Here is a 24,387-nt window from a genome sequence, read left to right on the forward strand (position 1 = left end):
TGCTTGTGCTCTATGTGTTCACTATAGAATTCTGGATGTTTTGGGTTCTATATGATGAGTTATGCTTTCTCCTAATCCTCTCTCATTTACTCAACAAATCCTATTATGTTGTAATACCCTTTGAAATGATCAGCCTCCACTGTTCTTTTGAAAATAATACTTGGGGGGTGGGGGTTAATCAGGATTATCAAATTCTTTTCAATTTATACAAAGATTTGCAGATCTGACTAATGAAACTTGCGTATACCTCCCACACTTATAATTTAATTATTATTCAGATGTTGATCATAGAATCATATAACAGTAAGCAGGAATAGAAAAGTAGAGCAGACAGTCACACAAAAGAACACAAGATATAAGGTGGAAACCTAATGTGGGTGAAAACCACCTGCTGCAACATGTCTCTATCTTCTTTCAATTAGAAACTTCTTTTGACAATGATTTTGTACTGGTGCAGTCTTATACCAGTACGCAGGCTTCAACCTACAGAAGGCTACAACCTTCTTTCGTTCTCCAGACTCTTCTGGAAGGGAGCTACAACCCCCTTAGCTCTTGTACTAGTTGAGGTACTAGTACGTAGGTGTTGACCTATAGAAGACTTCTCTTTTTTTCCAGGGACCACGTTTCATAAATTTTCAGACTGGATCCATGAATATTAATCAAACATCAAATAGATTTGCAATCAACCAACTTCCTTGTACAAATACTAAATCAATAACTTCTCAGAACACAGTACCAGTAACCAGACACCAATTCAGAACCTTGAACGCTACAGTAATAGACAAAAGCAGCTAAAACACATTTCAAGAAAAGTCTGCAACTTCACCACTAGAAACCTGCGTACATACACAGTATTCACTTCCTTAACCTGTGGGTATCTGCGTCTCCACTGTGTCGAGCCTGCAGGTATCCGCGCCTGCACTGTGTCAACCGTGCGGGTATCTGCACCTGCGCTATGTCGAGCCTGTGTATATCCGCGCCTGTGCTATGTCGAGCCTGCGGGTATCCGTGCTTGCGCTGTGTCAAACCTGCGGGTATAGATAATTGATTAGACTTCAATTATACCCCAGATTATCAAATTTACAGATCTGATCATGCGCCAAAGTGATCTCGACCCATCAGTAGATCCGTCTTGTAATGCTCAGGTTTCTCCTTGATTCAGGTCCAGCTATAACTCACCAACCAATCACCAGTATTATCTTTCTCTTCTTAAGATATTCAACACATCAATCGCCACCAAGCCAAATGATCTCCTTTCCTTTTTATAGCCTAGGCCTTACTCAAACCATGGTCCAAAACCATTGAGATCCAATACTACGGACCCAATACCTGGGTTCAATACTTTAGATGTAAAAACCACGGACCAAAACCATAGGTTTACAAATGTTGGACTAAATACCATGGACCAACCATAAGCTTCCCACGTGCGCGCTTTTCTCTGCATGAAAGTGCATGAACTTTACGTACGCACTTTTTGTTCGGTACACCTGCGTATATGTCCACACCTTTTGTTCGGTGCACCTGCGTATGTCTACGGCTTTGTGAACAGGAACCTGCGGGTATCTCATTTTCTACTATTTTGAGAGCCTGAACTTGTGATCTGCTATTTGAGTTAGTTGCCATCAAGGACAACACTTATGTCATCGAGCCAAACCTATGCCAAACCTGTGTCATAATGCCAACAATCTCCCCCTTCGGACTTGATGGCAACCCAAAGTCACTCAGAGTCTTTTCTCCCCCTTTGACATCAAGGGCAAAGGGTTATGCTCCCCCTGAGTACATGCTGAAATCTCTGCTCTGTTGTCCTGTCCAGGCTCCCCCTGACATATAGGCAAGATTTGAAAGAAGATGTTCTATAAAAGAAATATCACTTTATACATCATAACTGACCTCCCTATCACCAAAGACTCATACATACGACTCACAACCAAGTGGGGATACATGATATAAGAAGCATATTACATTATCCATCCCAGGCATAGTGGGGCAACCAAGATAGGTCGTTACATGACCTTGACAAAGAAATATAGAAACAAAATATCAACAACATCTGTCAATCATTATTTAGATCCATGTTCTCCTTCTGCACTTGCTCCTCCTGAAATCAAAACAACTAAAGAATTGAACCAAGATCTTCTATGATAATGCCAACAATGCATTATTAGAAGAATATATGCTCCCCTTGAACCTGTGCTAGATGGTCTCTGACAGACCCATATTGGATTCTTCTCATTCTTTCTTTTCTTCAAGTCGACTTTACCCACATAAACTAGCGTATGTATGCGTATACCCCATATGAAACTCACGTACAACCAACAATATCTGAAACAGACAAGATTCAACAGCAAGATGATGCATCAGATACCCCTAGCTTTTGTCTAAGCTATTCAAAGGTCTCCCTGGGGAATGTTTTGGTGAGAATATCAGAAAATTGTTCCTTAGAGGGAACATACTGCAAATTGAGCTTTTGTTCAAGCACTTTTTCTCGAAGAAAATGATACTTGATCTGTATGTGCTTAGTCTTTGAATGCATGACAGGATTCTTTGAAATACTGATTTCATTTGTATTATCACAAGAAATGGAGATAGGTGGAGTACAAGTGATTTGAAGATCTTGCAATGTTTGCATCATCCAAAGGAGTTGTGTGCAGCAATATGTAGTAGATAATGCAATAGAGCTTTGTTTCTTGCTGAACCAAGATACTAATCTAGGACCCATGAAGAATGCACCACCACTAGTTCTCTTCCTGTCATCCACGCTTCCTGCCCAATCCGCATCAGTGTATGCGTGAAGTGTGAGATCTATACCTCTAGGATACCATAAGCCATAGCTTTGAGTTCCTTGAAGATACTTGAGGAATCTATTAACTGCCTGAAGATGAGTTTCCTTTGGATTTGCCTCAAACCTTCCAACTATTCCCACTGCATGCATAATGTTTGGCCAGGGTACCTGTTAGATAGAGTAGACTACCAATCATGGATCTATAGGTTGGTTGATGTACAACTGCCGATTTATCATTTGCGCTGAGGCTGCATCCTATCACCATAGGGGTACATACTGGTTTCGAATCCTCCATCCCATATTTCTTCAATATCTGCTTGAGATATTTGGTTTGTGATAGAAAAATGCCATCTTTGTTTTCTTGGACTTGTAAACCAAGAAAATATGTGAGCTCACCAAGCATGGAAATTTCAAACTCTTTCTGCATCACCAAGGAAAAATTTTTACTCATGTCTTCTTCATTGCTACCAAAGATGATATCATCAACATACACAACAAGTATCAGCAACTTATTATTGTCAATTTTTATATATAGATTGTTATCAGTTGATCCTTTTACAAAACCTTGTTGATGGAGGTACTTATCCAACCAATAATACCACGCCCTTGGAGCCTGTTTAAGGCCATAGAGAGCCTTTTTGAGTCTGCATACAGGTTTTGGATCATTTCCAAGAATAAACCCATCTAGTTGTTCAATATATACTTCTTCATTTAAGTCTCCATTCAGAAATGTAGATTTTACATCCATATGAAATACTTTGAACTTCTGAAAGCTAGAGAGAGTAAGGAACATTCTTATGGCCTCAAGTCTGGAAACTGGAGCAAAAGTTTCTTCAAATTCTATTCCTTCTTGTTGCACATATCCTTTAGAAACAAGTCTTGCCTTGTTTCTAACCACATCCCCATTTTCATTCAGCTTATTTTTGAAAATCCATTTTGTCCCTATGACATTCTTATCTTTTGGTCTAGGAACCACCTCCCAAGTGTTATTCTTTTCAATCTGCTTGAGTTCTTCTTCCATGGCCTTGACCCAACATTCATCTTTGCAAGCCTCTCTTACGTTCTGCAGTTCAGTGGAGGAGAGCAATGCTAGATAGCTTGAAGCTTTTGAAATGGTTCTTCTTGTTTGTACACCTGCCTCTCTCTGCCCCAAAATTTGAGATTCTAGATGATTCTTCTGAACATATCTGGATGGAGTCTTTTCTTCTATCCTTATCTGTTCTTCTGGTACCACATGGGTTTCTTCTTCGTCATGAATTTGATTTGATGTTGACGGATAGTCTTCGCCATCTTCGGAATCTTTAGATTTTACCTGCCTAGGAGTGTTTCCTTCTTCATCAACCACTATATCAATACTTTCAACAATTTTACCAAGTCTTTTATTGTAACATTTGTAAGCTTTGCTGTGGGGAGAGTAGCCAAGTAAAATGCCTTCATCTGCTCTAGGTTCAAACTTGCCAAGATTTTCATCAGTCCTTTTAATGTAGCATTTGCTTCCAAAATTTTTGAAGTATTTTACCCTGGGAGTCTTACCGTACCAAAGTTCATGACGAGTCTGAGTGCTTTTTACTCGGACATTTGTCTTCTTGAGAATAGTAATAGCGGCAAATGCAGCTTCACCCCAGAAGGTTGCGGGAGTTCTAGAATCATCAAGCATAGCATGAGCCATTTGTTGAACCATTCTGTTCATCCTTTCCACTACTCCATTTTGTTGAGAAGTCCTTGCAGCAGAAAATTCCCTTCTTATTCCATGTTCTTCACAAAAATCGAAAAATTCATCTGAGGTAAATTCCCCTCCTCGATCAGATCCGAGGCGTTTGATTCTGCGATCTGATTCGTTTTCAACCAAAGCGTTGAATGACTTGAACTTTTCGAAAGCTTCATCTTTATACTTCATGAGTCCTATCTAACACATCCTTGAAAAGTCGTCAATGAACAATATGAAATACTCTTCTCCTCAAGGTGACCTCTTCCTAGTTGGACCACATATATTGGTGTGGACAAGTTCAAGTGGCCTGCTAGCTGATCCTTCCTTCTCAGGGAAATTAGTTCTGGTTTGCTTACCAAATTGACATGATTTGCATATTGTATTGTCTGGAATTCTGATGTCAGGAAGATCACGAACTCCCTGATATTTGCATGCTTTTTTTATCTAAGAGAAGCTAAGATTCCCCAGTCTTCTGTGCCATAGCCAGTGTTCATCATTCTTGCTTAAATAGCATTGTTGTTGTTCTCCCTTGAGTACGTATAAGTTATTTGGAGTTCTTATGCCTCTGATCATTGTTTTTCCTATATCAAGCTCACGAACAATACATCAATTTGATCGAAATATTACCTCACTTCCTTGATCACACATCTGACTAACACTCAATAGATTATGCTTTAAGCCATCAACATACATAACATTTCCAGCCTTGACCTTTTCTTTCAAACGAACATAGCCTTTACCTTTTATGAATGCAGGGGTGTCATTTCCAAATGAGACCTTCTTTTCCTTTTCTAAGGCACTATATGACTGAAGTTTTTCTTTATTACTTGTCATATGTTTCGAGCATCCACTGCCGACGTACCATTGATTTTCCTGTCCTTCCACATATAAGGCTATCCCACATCTTTCCGGTTGCGTTTCTTTATTTTTCCATGTTTTGGAACTCAATGAAGCTTGCTCCTTCTGAGTTGTTTGCCGAAACCCGCTTCTGCATTCAGAGTCTTCATGACCGAAGTTGTTACAAATAGAACATTCTATTTCATTTTCAAGAGAAGAGATGTTATTGTAGGTTATTTTCATGATTCCTGTCATACTCCTTTGTTTTTGAGCTTCCCTAGTCATGATGGTCTTGTAGGCAACACATTGAGCATCTTTATGACCAAATTTATGACAAGAGAAACATTGGCCATTGAAGAAATTCCTGTGTTTATCAAATCTACCAACCATATGATTGTAATTTCCATCCATTCTTGAGCCAAATTGAGAATCATTTACCTGTGGTTGGTTGAGGCTTCTGTTCGTATATTGCCCCGATTTACTTGATAATCTTTGATCATTCTTGAAGCAAATTGTCCCTAATTTACCTGGTGATTTGCATTATGCTTTTGCTATCGATTGTCAACTTGTTCACTTCTCCTTGCTGCATCAAGATAACTTTTGGAGGTGGATGGTTTCTGAGCTTTCTTCTAAGCTTGAGATGCTTCTTCGCAATATCCGAGACCAGTCTTGATTAGAGGAGAATGCTGCACTTTGATAATCTCATTTAGAGTTTCAGATCCTTTAGCAAATCTGAGATTAAGGGCTTTTGTTTTCTCAATTTGTTTTCTAAGTCCCACAATTTCACATTCTAACTCTTCATTGTGTTTATCTTTTTTAGCAAGTTGGAATGTTAGAGTATCTATAATCATATTATTTTCCTCTAAACAAACTTTAAGTTTAGAAATTTCTTCATAAAGACCTTCTTCATTTATAGCATCCAAGAAATCATCATCTTCAAAAGCCATCAAAATTCTATCATCATTACCTTGTTCATCTCCATCACTATTTGACAATCCATCACTGTCTTCATGCGTGTAATAGCTATTCTTATTTACATTCGGTTTTCTGTTCCATCTAACAGGTTCCTTACCTTTGTCTAGTTTATCTTTATGAGGACATTTTGCAGCATAATGACCAACTCTACCACAAGTAAAGCATTTGAAAGGCAGCTTACCTCTGAATCTTCCAGTTCCCCATTGAAGGTTCTTGACAAAATTTGATTCTACCTCTTCTTCTGACATATGTCCCGACTCATAGTAATCTCCTTTTCTTGAAGCTTTGAATGCAGCTTCTCTCCTGTCTGATGGTCCTCCTTTTCTCATTTCGTAAGCAGTTAGAATTCCGTGCAGCTGTGACATGGTAAGGCTTTGTAGATTCTGCTTTTCTTCTATGGCAGAAACTTTTGAATCAAACTTAGGAGACAAAGATCTTATAACCTTTTCAACCAAAACAACTTCTTTTATTTCTTCATCCAAGTTTTTCATACAATTTACGATCTCATCTATACGTAGGAAATAGCTAGCCACACTTTCATCATTATGCATTTTGAGACTTTCATATTGAATTCTAAGAGTTTGTAATTTTGCTCGTTTTACTTGTTCATCTCCTTCATAGCTCAGAACGATCTTGTCCCATATTTCTTTTGCACTTTTGAGCTACATAACGTTGACGAATTTTGATTGAGATAGACTTCCTAATAGAGTATTGACAACTTTTGCATTTGTTTCATACTGCTTCTTACCAGCTGCATCTATAGGAGTTGCTGATGGAAATGTGTATCCTGTTTCCACAATATCCCAAACTTCTGTACCAAGAGATTGAAGATAGGCAGTGATTCTAACCTTCCAATAGATGAAGTTGCTCCCATAAAAAATCGGTGGCCTGATAGATGCTTCCTTTTCGTAGTTGCTCATGATGATAGATCTTCCTTCAAGCGATCAAGATTTTCCTGAAGGACCTGCTCTAATACCAATTGTTGAAAATAATATTGGGAGGGGGGTGAATCAGTATTATCAAATTCTTTTCAATTTATACAGAGATTTGCAGATCTGACTAATGAAACTTGCGTATACCTCCCAGACTTATAATTTAATTATTCTTCAGATGTTGATCATAGAATCATATAACAGTAAGTAGGAACAGAAAAGCAGAGCAGACAGTTACACAAAAGAACACAAGATATAAGGTGGAAACCCAATGTGGGTGAAAACCACCTGCTGCAATATGTCTCTATCTTCTTTCAATTAGAACTTCTTTTTACAATGATTCTGTACTGGTGCATTCTTATACCAATACGCATGCTTCAACATGAAGAAGGCTACAACCTTCTCTCGTTCTCCAGACTCTTCTGGAAGGGAGATACAACCCCCTTAGCTCTTGTACTAGCTGAGTTACTAGTATGTAGGTGCTGACCTACAGAAGACTTCTCTTTTCTTCCAGGGACCACGTTTCATAAATTTTCAGACTGGATCCATGAATATCAATCAAACATCAAATATATCTGCAATCAACCAACTTCCTTGTACAAATACTGAATCAATAACTTCTCAGAACACAGTACCAGTAACCAGACGCCAATTTAGAACCCTGAACACTGCAGTAATAGACAAAAGCAGCTAAAACATATTTCAAGAAAAGTCTGCAACTTCACCACTAGAAACTTGCGTACATACGCAATATTCACTTCCTTAACCTACGGGTATCCGCGCCTCCGCTGTGTCGAGCCCGCAGGTATCTGCGCCTGTGCTGTGTCGAGCCTACAGGTATCCGCGCCTGCGCTGTGTTGAGCCTGCGGGTATCTGCACCTGCGCTGTGTCGAGCCTACGGGTATCCATGCCTGCGCTGTGTCGAACCTGCGTATATCCGCGCCTGCACTGTGTCGAGCCTGCGGGTATCCACACCTGCAAGTATCCGCGCCTGCGGGTATAGATAATTTATCAGACTTCAATTATACCCCAGATTATCAGATTTACAGATCTGATCATATGCTAAAGAGATCTCGACCCATCAGTAGATCCGTCTTGTAATGCTCAGGTTTCTCCTTGATTGAGGTCCAGCTATAACTCACCAACCAATCACCAGTATTTCAGATCTTGCTCTTCTCAAGATATTCAACACATCAGTCGCCACCAAGCCAAATGATCTCCTTTCCTTTTTATAGCCTAGGCCTTACTCAAACCATGGTCCAGAACCATAGAGATCCAATACTAGGGACCCAATACCTGGGTTCAATACTTTAGATGCAAAAACCACAGACCAAAACCATAGGCTTACAAATGTCGGACTAAACACCATGGACCAACCATAAGATTTCCTACTGCACGCTTTTCTCTGCATGAAAGTGCGTGAACTTTACGTATGCACTTTTTGTTTGGTACACCTGCGTATATGTCCGCACCTTTTGTTCGACGCACCTGCGTATGTCCGCGGCTTTGTGAACAGGAACCTGTGGGTATCTCATTTTCTACTATTTTGAGAGCCTGAACTTGTGATCTACTATTTGAGTTAGTTGGCATCAAGGGCAACACTTATGTCATTGAGCCAAACCTGTGCCAAACCTGTGTCATAATGCAAACATGTTCTATGTGATACTTCTGGGAACTGTGTGTGTGAGGAAGTACATGAAATACATAACTCATACCTTGGGAGGAATGAACCAATCCCTCTTACTATCTTTCATTACATGACAACTGGAGTGCTGCAAACCCCTCACATATAACTTGCCATGCACTCCTCTATTTAAGATTTCCTAGGCACTGGTCTACAATCAACCCAAAGGCTGTCTCTAGGAGGCTTTCTATCTCCCCTGCAACACTGGTGCCATAGTGTGCTAGATTTAGCTACAACAATACCCATGATAAGATTGAAAATTATATTTATGATGCCATACCCATTATAGGAGAATTTGAATTATTAGGATGTGTAATATTATATCATTACCCATTATGACATTGAGAATGACATATGCATGTCTCTTTCTAGATAGTGATGAGCGTTATTTCTTCGTCAAATAACACTCTAAAGTGGAACGTATCATCACACTGCATCTTTCTTCATCTCATTTCCAATTCTCCTCTTATTATATACATTATACTGTAATAAGAGAAATTTTAAACAACGATCACATGTATATAGAAAAAAATTACATAACAATAACTTGCTAAAGACTGTTTAAGGCATGTATGCATAAACAATCAACTTTGCATTTCCTTAGCACAACAATCTAATAATAAGAGAGATTAACTTACGAATCTTATATATATATATATATATATATATATATATATATATATATATATATATATATATATATATATAAGGGAGTCCTGTGTGTATGTATATATATACATATAAGGGGATGGATAATTTGACTCCAAAGATTCTGGATATAGCTTACACGGAGTATATATAGTCTTCAAAGGGTTCACACAATATCAAATTGACATGGAGTGTACAAAAGTGTTAAAAGAGTTAACATGGTGTTATGGTGAATCACAAAATTGGAACGTATGAAATGAGATTAAATAATTGTTTATATTTAATTATCACTCAATGAGCTTAATTTTATTGTAAAAATATTTTGATGTACATGAGAAAAGTTAATTGTTTGACACGTCTATTAGATTTATAAATTATTTCAAAAACCGCAATCCACATAAGGATAATTTTAACTAACCTAAGTACTATTGTAAGTTAAACTTCAAATAGTACTTAGTTGTTTGTACTATTGCAAGTTAAATTTCCAATGGTACTTAATTGTTTGACATGTCTATTATATTTCGAAATTATTTCAAATATTTCATTGACATAAGAATGATTTTAATTAACCCAAATACTATTGCAACTTAAATTTCCCAATGGTACTTGGATGATACCATTTCTCTCAATTCCAAAATAAATATGATAACTACTCAACTAAAATTGGGTAAATATTAAACACCATGAAATACAATAACTTAATGATTAAGTCACTACCTTTTCATAATGTCCACGGTAGTATTCTCATCCACCTAGCGTTAACTTATTATATGATAGTTATATAATACTTAATTTTTACCCAAAATTATGCTTAGTAAATTTTCATGCTCTAGCAAATAAGTATTATACATGTTTGGAAAATCTCTTTATGCCAAGACAGTGGCAATAACTAATGATGTATGGTCTCTCCATGTCAAATCATAAATCATATTTAAAAAATAATTATTGTTAAAGAAGTAATATGTTTTTTTTAAATAACAAAGAATTATTATTTAATACATTAACTTATATTTTTTTCGAGATTTAATTCATAAAAAAAAAATATTTTAAATACATAAATATAACAATTTAAAATTATAATTTTTAATTTATAATTAAATTTGAAATAAATATGTTAAATAATTTTAATAAAAAAATTTAAAAATATTACCTCATTAAACTATTGCAGTTCTTTATAACATATATGTTATATCCAGATTCCAAACCCTAGATTTTTGCAATTCTTTGTGTCATATATTAAGATTCCAAAAGCTCACTTCCTTTTTAACTTGTACATTTTCACCATAATTGTAATGCCATTCAACATTGCAATTTATAAAAATATAAACTGCATCAAGAGGTACAAAGCAACTTTGAAAATTCAAGAAATCAAAAACATAAATACATGGGAAAAAATTGAAATGTCGACCATGTTGAAATGGTGTCTAGTGTCAAACCCTGCCCCTAATGTGAAAGAGTCAAACCCTGCCCCTAATGTGAAAGATGCAGATGAAAATTGCCCAGCTTTGTCGCAAGACCACAGTGTTCTGCCGAAGAACTTCTTGGCATCGTTCAATAGTCTCTTTCCATGCATAATCACCTCTCTAGATGTGTCTTTAGTAGATATGGTGAGAGAAAACACGTGGCCGATAAGTCTCATAGGTCAGCACATTGACTGTTCTGATGACATGGAAGAAAACCATTGGACCAAATGGAGAATTAGTGGTGCTGGAATAACAACTGTCTACCTAAGAAGTTGTTGTGGACACATCCACAAGGTGACCAGTAGACGAAAATGAGGCTCTCTCATTCGCTGTAGTGAACAACGTTTGGACATAAAAATGCCATACATAAAATTCCTTCTGCCTAATTAGATAAACATGGATGGACATTTTCAAAAGCTTTACTTGCTTCAATATTCTTCCAAGCTCCTCGATGTATCTGGTGTAAGATTGTAGAAGACAAGCCAGAAGAAACCAATCACACCTCATAGCGTGCCTTCTCAGAGGCTGTACACCATTAATGAACCAAAGCGATAAAACTAACGAGCAGGACAATTGTTTTCTCATACAAATATTTTCTAGATATTTGCAAAGGCTGAATACAACAAATCGTGGCCAATGAAAACACGAGTCGGAGAAAGTGACCCCGAGAGTGCAGAAGAAAGCGTTCGAATGGACATAGTAATGGATCCCTCTCCAGTACGAGACGACAATCGTGAGGAGGTTTCAACTTTCGAACCGTGGGTTGAAAGAATGAAAATGCGCCAGTCTATGAGTAACAACGACAACAACCATTACCCGAGCGGCCATGGAGATTCTGAAGATGGGTGTGGTCTAGACATGATCATGTCTCCTAAGGTTGTAGGCCCGAGATTTTTTTTTGTTACTGTGTAGGTGACAGCAAATGGCACAACGAATAAATATTTTCCGTGTACTAAGAGAAACGTCGACAAACCCCACTGCAGCATGTTATCAGTACTTCCATAAAATACTTTTTAACGTAAAAGAAAACTACCATTGAAAATACGACGACATCGGGAAAACGAATGGAAATCCATCGGACATGTCAGATAATGACACATGGCGGTTTTTAATTAGCCGAAAGAGGACGAAGATGAGGCTCTCTCATTCGCTGGAATGAACAGTGTCTAGACATTGAAAGCCCATAAAGAAAATTCCTTCGGTGTAATAATAAAATTCCAATTATTTTCTTTGGAATAAAAATAGCATTGTTAAACATGTGTCCAATAATGTAATAACCGAACACAATATTTTTAGGTTATTATACTTTGAAAGTGAACGCATCTTCTTTCTTTATGGATATTAAATTTTTGATTTAAAAAAATTAACTAGCATTTGCATCAGATGTTGCAAAGGAAACTCTGTAAGGCATAAAGTGTGGAAATCTATTATCCATGTAGTGTATGCATTATTCAATAAGGTGGATCTCTCTAAATTTATTGCAAACATTTATGTTGTTGCATTGTTAATTTATTTAGAATCTACTACTACCTCCTCTTCTTGGAATATTAAATTTCTTATCACAATCCCTTTGATTATTGGCATCACAATTTTTTCCACTTTAGTGGCTTTACCTTCAACCTAAAGAAACATGAATTTGAGTCACTCAATTAAAAAGCAATTGCTATATCTCTATATGAGCTCATTCCTTCTGCCATCAGCTGCCAAAACATGGCTCCTCCACCTGCTCTTCCCATGCTAGCAGAAGCATATATTTGTTTATAAACCATATCAAATAAATTGTCTCTCTAGTCGATGCCGAATCCTGGGTCTTTAGAGGATTTCCCAAAATCTACAAACAGAACTGGTTTCTTCAATATTCTGCTTCCATCTTCTAGATGGTTCTTTATCCAACCTAACCAAACAGTTAATAAATAAGGGCAAACTGCTCTTTGTATTCAGACTGATGCCCTTCCAAACGAACTTGCTTTGTGTATAGAGATATGCAGTGAATAATTAGGAATATGTTAATAAACCCCAATTTATTTCCCAAAGCAATAAGAAAATAAGGGCAAACTGACTTCAGAAATTCTTAATGCTACCGTTCCATCTTCACTTAGATTGTGGTGGAAATAGGAAGCTTTCCCGAAGGATTGCAGGAAGAAAATGAGACAGCATTAAGAAATTCAGTTGAATTTGGAGGAGATGAATGTGATGGCAAGGCAAATCTGTTAAACTTCAATGATCAAATATGTTGAATAAATCTGCCACCATTGGAAGAGGAACATTTAATCCCATGAAGCCACTGATGCGTTGGGCTGAAGGTCCCTCACCAATTTGAAGAATATATGGCTCTCTAATGATATTGCTCAAAGGAAACCAAGAAAACAATGTTCTGACACCACAGGGCGTTTATTATTAGCTCCATATTTGCTAAAATTTGCATTTTCTGTCTTACAAACGTTCTGAAGCTAAGTTGTCTTCTTGCATAGATGCAGACGAACAATTTGCAAATGATGAGAATTAGGGATTTAAAAATATAAATTTGCATGCCTGCTAGTTCCTAAAGAATATCCCAATAACTCTAGCACATATAAAGAGCAAATTCTTTGTAGGAAAAGAAAAGGCAAATCTGTTAAACTTAAATGATCAAATATGTTGCATAAATCTGACACCAACGATGCATAAACAATAGATTTATATTAGTCTCACGAAGAAGCATGAACCTGCGAAGTTCCAACACTAAAATATTTTTTAAAACATATATATGGAAATGTGTTCATCTCTTTATTGGATGCGTTGTGCATTTGATATTCATAAGTTCTTTTCCTGGGTGCACTTAGTCTTTCTTGGCACGCACTTGTGTTTGATTCTTGGTGACATGCTTGGTTTTTTCAACACATGGATATTTGCTTGTTGGCACTCTCAGTCTGCTGCTGAGATTTGAAAAGTGGGATGACAAAAACCAAAAGTGGAATTGCGTGGGGGTGGTTCCCTGGTGGTGAGCTTCACCAATTCACAATCTACACCTAGTTGACTTGAAACCCAAATAAACCATACTCCAAATTGACTTGAACAAAATTTCATATTTCTGGCACATTTATGATCCTCTTAGGTTAGCCATTTTCTTGGCTATTTTCGAACTTAGTTTTTATTTGTGTCTCTTCCAGTTTTCTCTGCAAACCATTGCACAAACCACTACCATTTAATGGCCCCTCAAACAGCAGATTCAATGAACCTTTTACCAAGCGAAATCATACCAATTTCCACGGCTAATTTGTGCTAAAATTTACTGTGTTTTGGTTGCTGCTTCCCCAGCGAAATCGTGCCTCTGTCAACGGCATTTCGTGGCCCTTCAATACAGCGATTTGATGGGTGCCTTGCCAACTAAAAATGTGCTCCCTTTTGTTGCGACTTGGTTGGTAAATTCTCAGCAAAATCATGGATCTAATCCTAGTGAATTCGTCCTCTTTTTATACTGCATTTTGGTCACCAAAACACCCAGCAAAAACGAACCTCTTGGCTCTGTCAACCGTGTCTGCAATTGTAAATTTCTGATATTATCTCTCTGACTTTGCATATTACATTTTTTTCAACCTTCACTAATTTCATCTTACTGGACCCTGGTTGTCCACACATCTACCTTTGCTCACAACTTAGCCATATTTTCATTATTGGTTTGATCAAATATCACTGGTGATATGTTTCTCCCACTGTCATTGTTCATTGTAAGCAGATTTTTTGCATCTGCATTCAAATATTTGAAGGCAATGTCCTAGTTTATTGTAGAATCCATTGATAGAAAAGAGACACTTGCAGTCACTATAGGAAAAGCGTATCATCATTTGATATATTGATTGATCTAGATTCTATAAGAAGGGGAAGCTGGGTAGAATGTACCATATACGTGAGCTCCAGCTTGAATTTCAGAGCCCCAATATCTCAATGCAGCATTAACATATATACAATTACTAAGGTTTGTGGATCTGCAAATCTCTTGATCCTTTCTATAACTTGTTGTCAAGCTTCTCAAAATTAAGCAAATTGAGACAAACAAATAACAAATGTGTCATCCTTTGATCCTTGCAATGTAACTAAGATGGCAGTCGGAATCATGATTGGCCTCTGGAAAATGCCCTTTCAACCAGTGAATTCAATACCAAAACTAAGGATTGTAAGAAGATCCATCCTTGAGTTCTCTCCACTGGTGAATGACTAATTAATTAGAAGTATAGAATATCTACTTCTATTTGGCAATAAAACATATTCCTAGGAGATCTTTGATATGACCAATGAGGAAGTTTAATCTAGTTTCCATTGACAATATCACAATCATAAAACGAAGTGCAAATAGAATATTGCTTGCCCATCCATTCACTGTTCCATCTCATTTCTATGAACATATATGCCTCACATTCATTACAGAACCCTGGCATTGTTATGACTACAATTCAATGACTTTTGTTGGTGCAATTAAAAACATTGTGTGATAGATGCAACAAAAGGTGATAATGCCCATCATAGTACTAACACTAAGGTATGCCATTGATAATCATTGAGTAATACAACCCTATAATATCTTGAATACAACTCGACTATGATGCAAAGAATATAGTGAAAAAATCTTTGGGCCATATACCAATTGTTATGAGAATAAGAACAGCCAATAAAGCTGGTGGATTTCTGGAAAAGCTCAAAAATTTTAACTGTATTATTTTGCCAAGAAAATGTTACGACATCCCCAATCCAATAAGTCATTCATGGGAGTTTAAACACCCTAAGTAGCTAGAAGCTTCCATCTTTGACCTGCTTCTCCGATCCATGAATGCCATGATAAGCATTTCTTCTAGGGCTTCATCTTCCTCAACTTCTTTGGGGAAACTCTATGTTCCGCTCCCTATTACTCACATAATGAATATATGTTGCATCACCAATTTCGTACATCCGGAAGCTTCTTTCAATGGTGCATGCAGAATTGCTACCAAAGGACAGGCTAGATATGTGTTCAACAAAATAGCAACAAAGACTTCATTGGCATGTATGCAGAGGATCTTTAGTACAGATAATGAGGAAGATGAACCCTTTATTATGGCCTTCTCCTTAAGAATGTGGACGTGCAAGCTGCGTTGTCTTTTGATTTGGAAACCTTTTCAAGCACATGACATTCTCACAATAAATACCATCCAGAGGATTACTAAACATTCAAAGTCGTTATAGCCATCCACTCATCCTCCATAGCTTATATCTTTATGGGGAGAAGAAAAGATGATACCTCCCAAAAATGAAATCAAGAGTTGTTCCAGCCTTGTACATTAAGAGCAGCTACTGGATCTTCAACATTGTTGCCAAATACAATAGAATTATTACACTGACCATCATCGACAACGACTTCATGACTTCCCACAACCGCATTCAATCTAAAGAAACAGAGTTGAATATCTCGAACAGATGCATTAAATCATCAAACTGGGTGTAAAAATGGTTCCATTATGACATAAATTAAATTGTGTAATTTGTAGGGATTCAAGACTAATTTCCAATTAGCATGAGGCCTTATTATGAATGTAACATCAACACTTTTCAAGTATAAATTTCTATGATAAAATAGTGACTGCCATTCAGGGTACAAATAGATCTGCTGGGAAACTTGACCAGAAATCACTATTAGCAAATTTCACACGAGTGTTGTGCATAAGAAAACTATTAAGTATCTTAACAACACGATTACAAATAGCACGGGAAGGTAAGGAATACGTCAGCTGAATAAGATATTTCCCTTGATATCATGCAAACAACATATCCATACTCTGCCATTGCAGAAACAAGTGTTCAATTTTTCTTTCTTTTCTAAAAATGCAAAGAATGTTACCTCATTTTTAAGAGCTGAGTCACATTTTGTAAATGCCAGACCTGGGATCGATAACACTGCAGAGAGCTCTGTTGAAAGCAATAATCACAAATGTATCAATGACATTCCTTTCTTCTGCCTACAAAGATGAGCACCCCAATCACACCTGTATGAAGCCACTGATGCGTTGGGTTAAAGGTCCCTCACCAATATACAGCTCTCTAATGCTATTGCTCAAAAGAAACCCAAGAAAACATTGTTCTGACACCACAGGGCATTTATTATTACCTCCATATTTGCTAAAATTTGCATTTTTTGTCTTACAAACGTTCTAAAGCTAAGTTGTCTTCTCTGAGCATAGATGCAGACAAACAATTTGCAAATGATGAGGAAAATTAGGGATTTAAAAATATAAATTTGCATGCCTGCTAGTTCCTAAAGAATATCCCAATAACTCCAGCACATATAAAGAGCAAATTCTTTGTAGGAAAAGAAAAGGAAAATCTGTTAAACTTAAATGATCAAATATGTTGCATAAATCTGCCACCAACGACGTTGAAACAGTACATTTATATTGGTCTCACGAAGAAGCATGAACCTGCCAAGTTCCAACACTAATTGCTACCAAAGGACAACCTAGATATGTGTTCAACAAAATAGCAACAAATTCTTCATTGGCATATCAAATGGAAACATTGCAAACCCCCAAACCATGAAATCCTGAAAACCATTAAATTAAGTCTGTTGAATGTTGACTGAACTTTAAAATTCTAGTTTCTCCATATGAAATCCAATGAGGTCGAAACCACTCTCAAACATCCTCAGTCATTTCATAGTAATGTTAAAAATTTAAGTAAAAGGATGAAAATGAAAAATAAAGGAAATGCCACTTTTACTTTAAGAATTTAACATTACCATTTGGCATTGATTGCTAGTGTTGCTAGGGTTGATATGTGTGAGGCAAATGAGGGGAGACATGCTTTCCTTAGATGAGTTGTTTTTGGAGGGAAACAACCCCAAATTTCCCTCAAAACAACATCAATACTCACAAAATTGCATTTTGTGGGGTCCGTAGTTGGTTTGGCAATAAACCTACCATTTATGGAAAAAGTTTGGACCAGTTTTTGTGGTTTTTCCGGTGAAATAGGCCCATAAACTAGGTTTTTTTGTCTGGTTTGACTCGATCGCCAATGAACAGGTTGGTTTGACCGGTTTTCGGCTCAAGCCGGCCGGTTTGACCGGTTTTGAGGTCATTGCACACTGTAGTCTGTGGTGGAGCTCCCCTCAGCAAGGAGTCTGCAGAAGAATTTGTTTCTCGGTTCCCCACAGTCACGCTATCGCAGGTAACTCGTTATTTTCCTAGTTGCAGCAAATTTGAGGACATGTCTGTATGTTTACTTTAAAAAGTTGTCAGAGTTTAAAGAGGCTACAATTTCGTCTGGAAAATAATGGAATTCAATAAGATTTTGTAGAAATTTTTGGAAATCGTGGTTATAGCTTTAATTTTTTAAGATTTCGGGTGCCCGATGTTCTTGATGGTGCTGAATTCATTACAATGGAAATTCAGCCAGATTTTGCAGATGTTTGGAAATACTGGTTATAGCTTTAAGCTTCTAAGATTTTGAGTGTCTGAAGTTTTTGATGGTGCTGAATCCATTTCTAACATAAAAAAACCTTTCAAACACTCTTAAAAATAGATTTTATGAAAAATATTCACCCGATTCTAGTGATTCTAGGGTCCAGGCAAAATTGTAGCGCTATAGACAGATGACAGGCGCCAAAGTGACATCCTAGGAGATTCACCGTCCTCTTCCAGAGTTCATATGTAAAACGAGGAATTGTCTAAAATAGGTCCAATTCTTAATACACAATCGCCCACCTAGCTAGACAACATTGACACACATCATCTGCCAGACAGAAATGTTGTCTGGCAGTCACTGCCAGAAACCATGATGGGCAGGGCAGCAGGGGTGGAAACGACCATGATAGACGACCTCTGCCACATCATGGTTCCACCCTGCCTACAATAATGGGTTTCCTGTGCATCGTTGTTCCAGGTAGTCGATGCAAGTAAATGATGTTTCTGTTTGGAGATTAAGGTTTGTAGCGTCATCGGGCCTGGTCATACGACGCAGGACAGTCTAAACACATTTAACGGGCATGGTGTTTTTTCAGTTTTTTTGGGGTAGGAATCTGATTATCAATGTCAACAACTTATGACTACAATTCTTTTGTTTTTTTGGGCTGGATTTGGAATAAAACCAAGCAGAAGATCTACCTACAAAAGAACCAAAAAGTCACTTCATTAGATTACATCCATTCAATCTCTTCCTCTATCGTTGTCATCGTAAGCATTGACTCCCAACACTCAGATTAAATTGAAAAGAGGTTGGAGTTCCTTATTGCAATTAAGGCACTCCTTATGCCTCAACGTATGCAAATTTTTCACTATGCCATCTCAAGCATGCTGTTATAAGTTGTCGCTTTCTCACAACACAACACTAGTTGCTTTACACCGAGTAAAAGACCACCTAACTGGGCTCTTCACTCTTTTATGTGGCGCAATAGAGTATTGAATCTACCTTCAATGGTAAACAACCATTGTAACCACCATTGAAGTCCAGAATGAATCTTCTATATAATAAAAAAACAATAAAGTCAAGTGCAGCTTCCTTGGTTGGTGAAAGTGGGTAGTTAATGGAAGCAAGTGGGTAGTTAATATAGCTTCCATTAGAGTTTAAAATCCTGCCCTTGACATGCTAGTGTTTGTGAATGTGCTTCCATCACACAATAGTCACAATAGTTGGGGTTAGGTGCAACTTTCAACCAACTTAGATGTAATATTACTATGATTAGCTCTAAGGTTATTTAAAATTTAAATAAATTGGCTTTTAACCTTGACCATGATGGACTGGTGATCAGCTTAGTGGTTCTCCAATGTTTCATAGATCTTGTGTGCGCATGCAGCATTGTCCATTGTTGCTTCTTGAACATTGTTGACAATTCTAGTATTCTTTCTTCACCTTGGGAATCCTTTCAATATGAACCCAATCACATATGAAACATTTCAGTGTTCTTTCATTTCAATATTCTTTTCCTCTTCCTTATGACTTTTTGTGTATTGTGTCCTACTTTGAGCAATTTGGTTTAGCTAGGGAGCATTGTAGGTATATAAAAAAAATAGAGCCTATAACCTTATTATTGCTTTTTTCCTACTTCCACTTCTTATAAAAATCATCCCAATTCTTTCATTGGTTCTCATAATACTTATCCGTTTGAATTGCCTCATCTACTATGTGGGGATCATTTTGATCTGATTCATGTATTAAAGTTGCAACCCATCAAGGAATCGGTTCACCTTCAACTAACATATTTCTTAAGTTCCCAGGGCAAGGAGGCTCATCCTTCGGGATTTATCTAAAGCAAGATAACCCATTGAATTTATTCATTGCCACTTCAAACCCACTCATTCATCATTCAACTCCATAGCCCTCACAAAAGGCAATAGTGAAAGGTTTGAAAGGTGTAGCCATTGTGGTGGTAGTGGGCAGCACTGCTATGGGCCCTAGGGCTGCCTCAAATTGGTTCAAGGCTTAACACCTGAAGATGGTGGTTTTGAGAGGTAATAGGGCATTTACTTTATTTTATGGTTTATTGCTATTCAAACTCCCCAGAACCCTAATGTAACCATTCATTTGTAATAATTATTCATTTTATTATCAGATACAATATTATAGCATAACTTCTGGAAATCTTTTAACATCAAATTTGCACTCATGAGAGCTAATATCAACACAGGGTTTTACACCATAATTGTGGCTACTGGCCAGATTAAAAACTCTTGGTGTATCCTCACGCCCCTCCTGTTCATTCCCTCATGGTGGGTAGTTTGACTCTTCTTGTCTAAAATGGCGGTTCTGGTCTTTGGGACTACATTGTTGCATCTTGGATGATTGGGAATTTGAGATTCATAGACTTCATTCTTATTAAAGAAAAATTCTCTTGGATAAATCACATCAAGTTTTAGGATCGATGCGTTTTGAACTTCTACTAAGGTTCATCATCAGGAAAAAAATCTTATTGTGCATATGCCCATCGGGGTTTCCCAATCTAACATTGAATCAAACTGTAAGATAGGTCCTATCATCTTTACCCTTGCTATTCCTGGCATTAGAATCTAGACATAGTACCTAACTATTTTGGTGAGCTTACACCTATGTTATGCTCTTTCTTTAGTCATGTTGCAAGAAGTTTTGCAGGGCTATGGGCTCACGGAAACCACAGCAGTAGCAGCATATTTAGATGGTGAAGAAGAAAGTAGGCACTATGGATCAGTTGGCTTGTTGACTCCAAATACTGAAGCAAAAATAATTGATCCTGATTCTGGGACTCCTCTACCTCCAAACAATAGAGGAGAATTGTGGCTTCACGGTCCCATTGTTATGAAAGGTATGTGCTTCTTAAACATTATTTCCTTCATAAAATGAAAATTTGATATCATGAAATGTATTTTACTATAAGATCAATGAACCAAACACATCCTTGGACCCAATATAAGTAGTAAAACTGCCATGGACCAAGAAGTAAACTATGCTATCAAAGATATTTACCCTATGGCATAAAACAAAATAGAGCTATAAAATGGGAAGCATCCAATCCTGTTCTATAGAAGTACTCAATTAAGTACTTTATTTTACCAGGAGTTCATGGCTCTGAAGAGGGCTGAGGTGTTAGAGAGGTACTACAGAATTTAAATCAGTAACCAGATCGGGACTAAATTTCACACACTGGCCAAATGCTCTACTACCTGAGACTAAATATTCAATTCGGTCTTTGTCATCATAAAATTAACGATTTTCATGATAGTCCGCATAATGAATTTTAGCATTAACCTTTTCTAGAGAAAACTCCACTCTGAAAAGATACACATTATTTAACTACCCACTATTCTAAAACAAACATGGTGATTTGAACTTATTCATCAATTTTGTATGCATAATATATGCCAAGATGGTGGTCTGTTCAGGCCTTTTTACTCAAACCCTCTATTCCCATTTCTCCCACAAAACTCTATGACCCCATTTACAGTTTCCTTCCTGTTTCCCCACTCTGGGTAACATATATACTTGAACTTAGCTTGATGTTCCTGAGAAAATTATTTCTTTTAGACCAGAAAACTTCTTGAAAATAAGGATTGTGGAGATGTGTTGTTTCCCTTTAATAACGAAATATTTAAGGGTGAGATGACACACCTTCAAAATCTGATTTTACTTTTGTTGCAGGGTTTCTGATAAATAAGTGAAACAACGGTATTTAGCATGATGAATAATTTACAATCTGATCCTTTCCTTCAGGGTTCATTATTCTACATTTTGACGCCGTCATTTATTTTACTGTAGGTTATTTGAACAATCCAGAAGCTACTACTTCTGCTCTGGATGTGGATGGCTGGCTACGAACAGGTGATCTTTGTTACATTGATGATGATGGTTACATCTTTGTAGTGGATAGATTGAAAGAGTTGATCAAATATAACGGTTACCAGGTGTGACCTACATCTCTTTGAGAAGTCTTAACTTGTTAATATGTGTATTCTGCTAAACTTTTGCAAACAATTAGGTAAATTCTTCTTAAACTCAGCCGTAAGATAAACTTTTTTGGTACATGGTATTGTAGGTTGCTCCTGCTGAATTAGAAGCAACAAATTCTTCATTGGCATGTATGCAGAGGATCTTTAATACAGATAATGAGGAAGACGAACCCTTCATTATGGCCTTCTCCTTAAGAATGTGTACATCCAAGCTGCGTTGTCTTTTGATTTGGAAACCTTTTCAAGTGCATGACATTCTCACAATAAATACCATCCAGAGGATTACTACACATTCAAAGTCATTATAGCCATCCACTCATCCTCCATAGCTTATATCTTTATGGGGAGAAGAAAAGATGATACCTCCCAAAAACGAAATCAAGAGTTGTTCCAGCCTTGTACATTAAGAGCAGCTACTGGATCTTCAACATTGTTGCCAAATACAATAGAATTATTACACTGACCATCATTGACAATGACTTCATGACTTCCCACAACCGCATTCAATCTGAAGAAACAGAGTTGAATATCTCAAACAGATGCATTAAATCATCAAACTGGGTGTAAAAATGGTTCCATTATGACATAAATTAAATTGTGTAATTTGTAGGGATTCAAGACTAATTTCCAATTAGCATGAGGCCTTATTATGAATGTAATATCAGCACTTTTCAAGTATAAATTTCTATGACAAAAGACTGACTTCCATTCAGGGTACAAATAGATCTGCTGGGAAACTTGACCTGAAATCACTATTAGAAAATTTAACACGAGTGTTGTGCATAAGAAAACTATTAAGTATCTTAACAACACGATTACAAATAGCACGGGAATGTAAGGAATACGTCAACTGAATAAGATATTTCCCTTGATATCATGCAAACAACATATCCATACTCTGCCATTGCAAAAACAAGTGTTCAAATTTTTTTTCTTTTCTAAAAATGCAAAGAATGTTACCTCATTTTTAAAAGCTGAGTCACATTTTGTAAATGCCAGACCTAGGATTGATAACACTGTAGAGAGCTCTGTTGAAAGCAATAATCACAAATGTATCAATGACATTCCTTTCTTCTGCATACGAAGATGAGCACCCGCAATCACACCTGTATGAAGCCACTGATGCGTTGGGTTAAAGGTCCCTCACCAATATATGGCTCTCTAATGCTATTGCTCAAAAGAAACCCAAGAAAACATTGTTCTGACACCACAGGGCATTTATTATTACCTCCATATTTGCTAAAATTTGCATTTTCTGTCTTACAAACGTTCTGAAGCTAAGTTGTCTTCTCTGAGCATAGATGCAGATGAACAATTTGCAAATGATGAGGAGAATTAGGGATTTAAAAATATAAATTTGCATGCCTGCTAGTTCCTAAAGAATATTCCAATAACTCCAACACATATAAAGAGCAAATTCTTTGTAGGAAAATAAAAGGAAAATCTGTTAAACTTAAATGATCAAATATGTTGCATAAATTTGCCACCAACGATGTTGAAACAGTACATTTATATTGGTCTCACGAAGAAGCATGAACCTGCCAAGTTCCAACACTAATTGCTACCAAAGGACAACCTAGATATGTGTTCAACAAAATAGCAACAAATTCTTCATTGGGTCACATTGGGGCTACAGTTAATAGAACTACACCCTTGGGACATGTTGATAGTATTGCGATTGAAGTAAATGGAACTGTTTTTATGGAATAATGTTGCTTTGGGATCGGGTTGGAGTTAATGGAGCCGCACCTTTGGGACATGTTAATCGGATTGGGTTTGGAGTTAATGGAACTGCATTCCTAGGGCATGTTGCTCTGGCATTGAGTTGGATTGGGCCTAGAGTTAATGGAACTGCACCTTGGGACATGTTGCTCTGTTGCAGGGGCATCAGGTCGGATAGGGGCCGGGACATGTTGCTCTATTGCAGGGGCATCAGGTCAG

General features: G+C 37.1%; 1 protein-coding gene and 1 pseudogene across 1 annotated transcript; one reads left to right on the plus strand and one right to left on the minus strand.

Moving 5' to 3' along the window:
* LOC149144866 (ACT domain-containing protein ACR4-like) overlaps positions 1-9,252 on the minus strand; it is an 18,961-nt pseudogene extending 9,709 nt beyond the window's left edge.
* Positions 9,253-11,665: 2,413 nt separating this feature from the next.
* On the plus strand, positions 11,666-22,422 carry LOC149144867 (beta-phenylalanine coenzyme A ligase-like). The gene is made up of 4 exons (XM_089452292.1): positions 11,666-11,874; positions 18,106-18,199; positions 21,116-21,305; positions 22,256-22,422. The coding sequence occupies exons 1-4, from the start codon at positions 11,666-11,668 to the stop codon at positions 22,405-22,407; spliced, it is 645 nt and encodes a 214-aa protein (XP_089308418.1). The 3' UTR covers positions 22,408-22,422.
* The last annotated feature ends 1,965 nt before the right edge of the window (positions 22,423-24,387 follow it).

The sequence above is a fragment of the Pinus tabuliformis genome, chromosome X, assembly GCF_031772625.1.
Source record: "Pinus tabuliformis cultivar Carrire ecotype Pingquan chromosome X, CPIR1, whole genome shotgun sequence".
NCBI lineage: Eukaryota > Viridiplantae > Streptophyta > Pinopsida > Pinales > Pinaceae > Pinus > Pinus tabuliformis.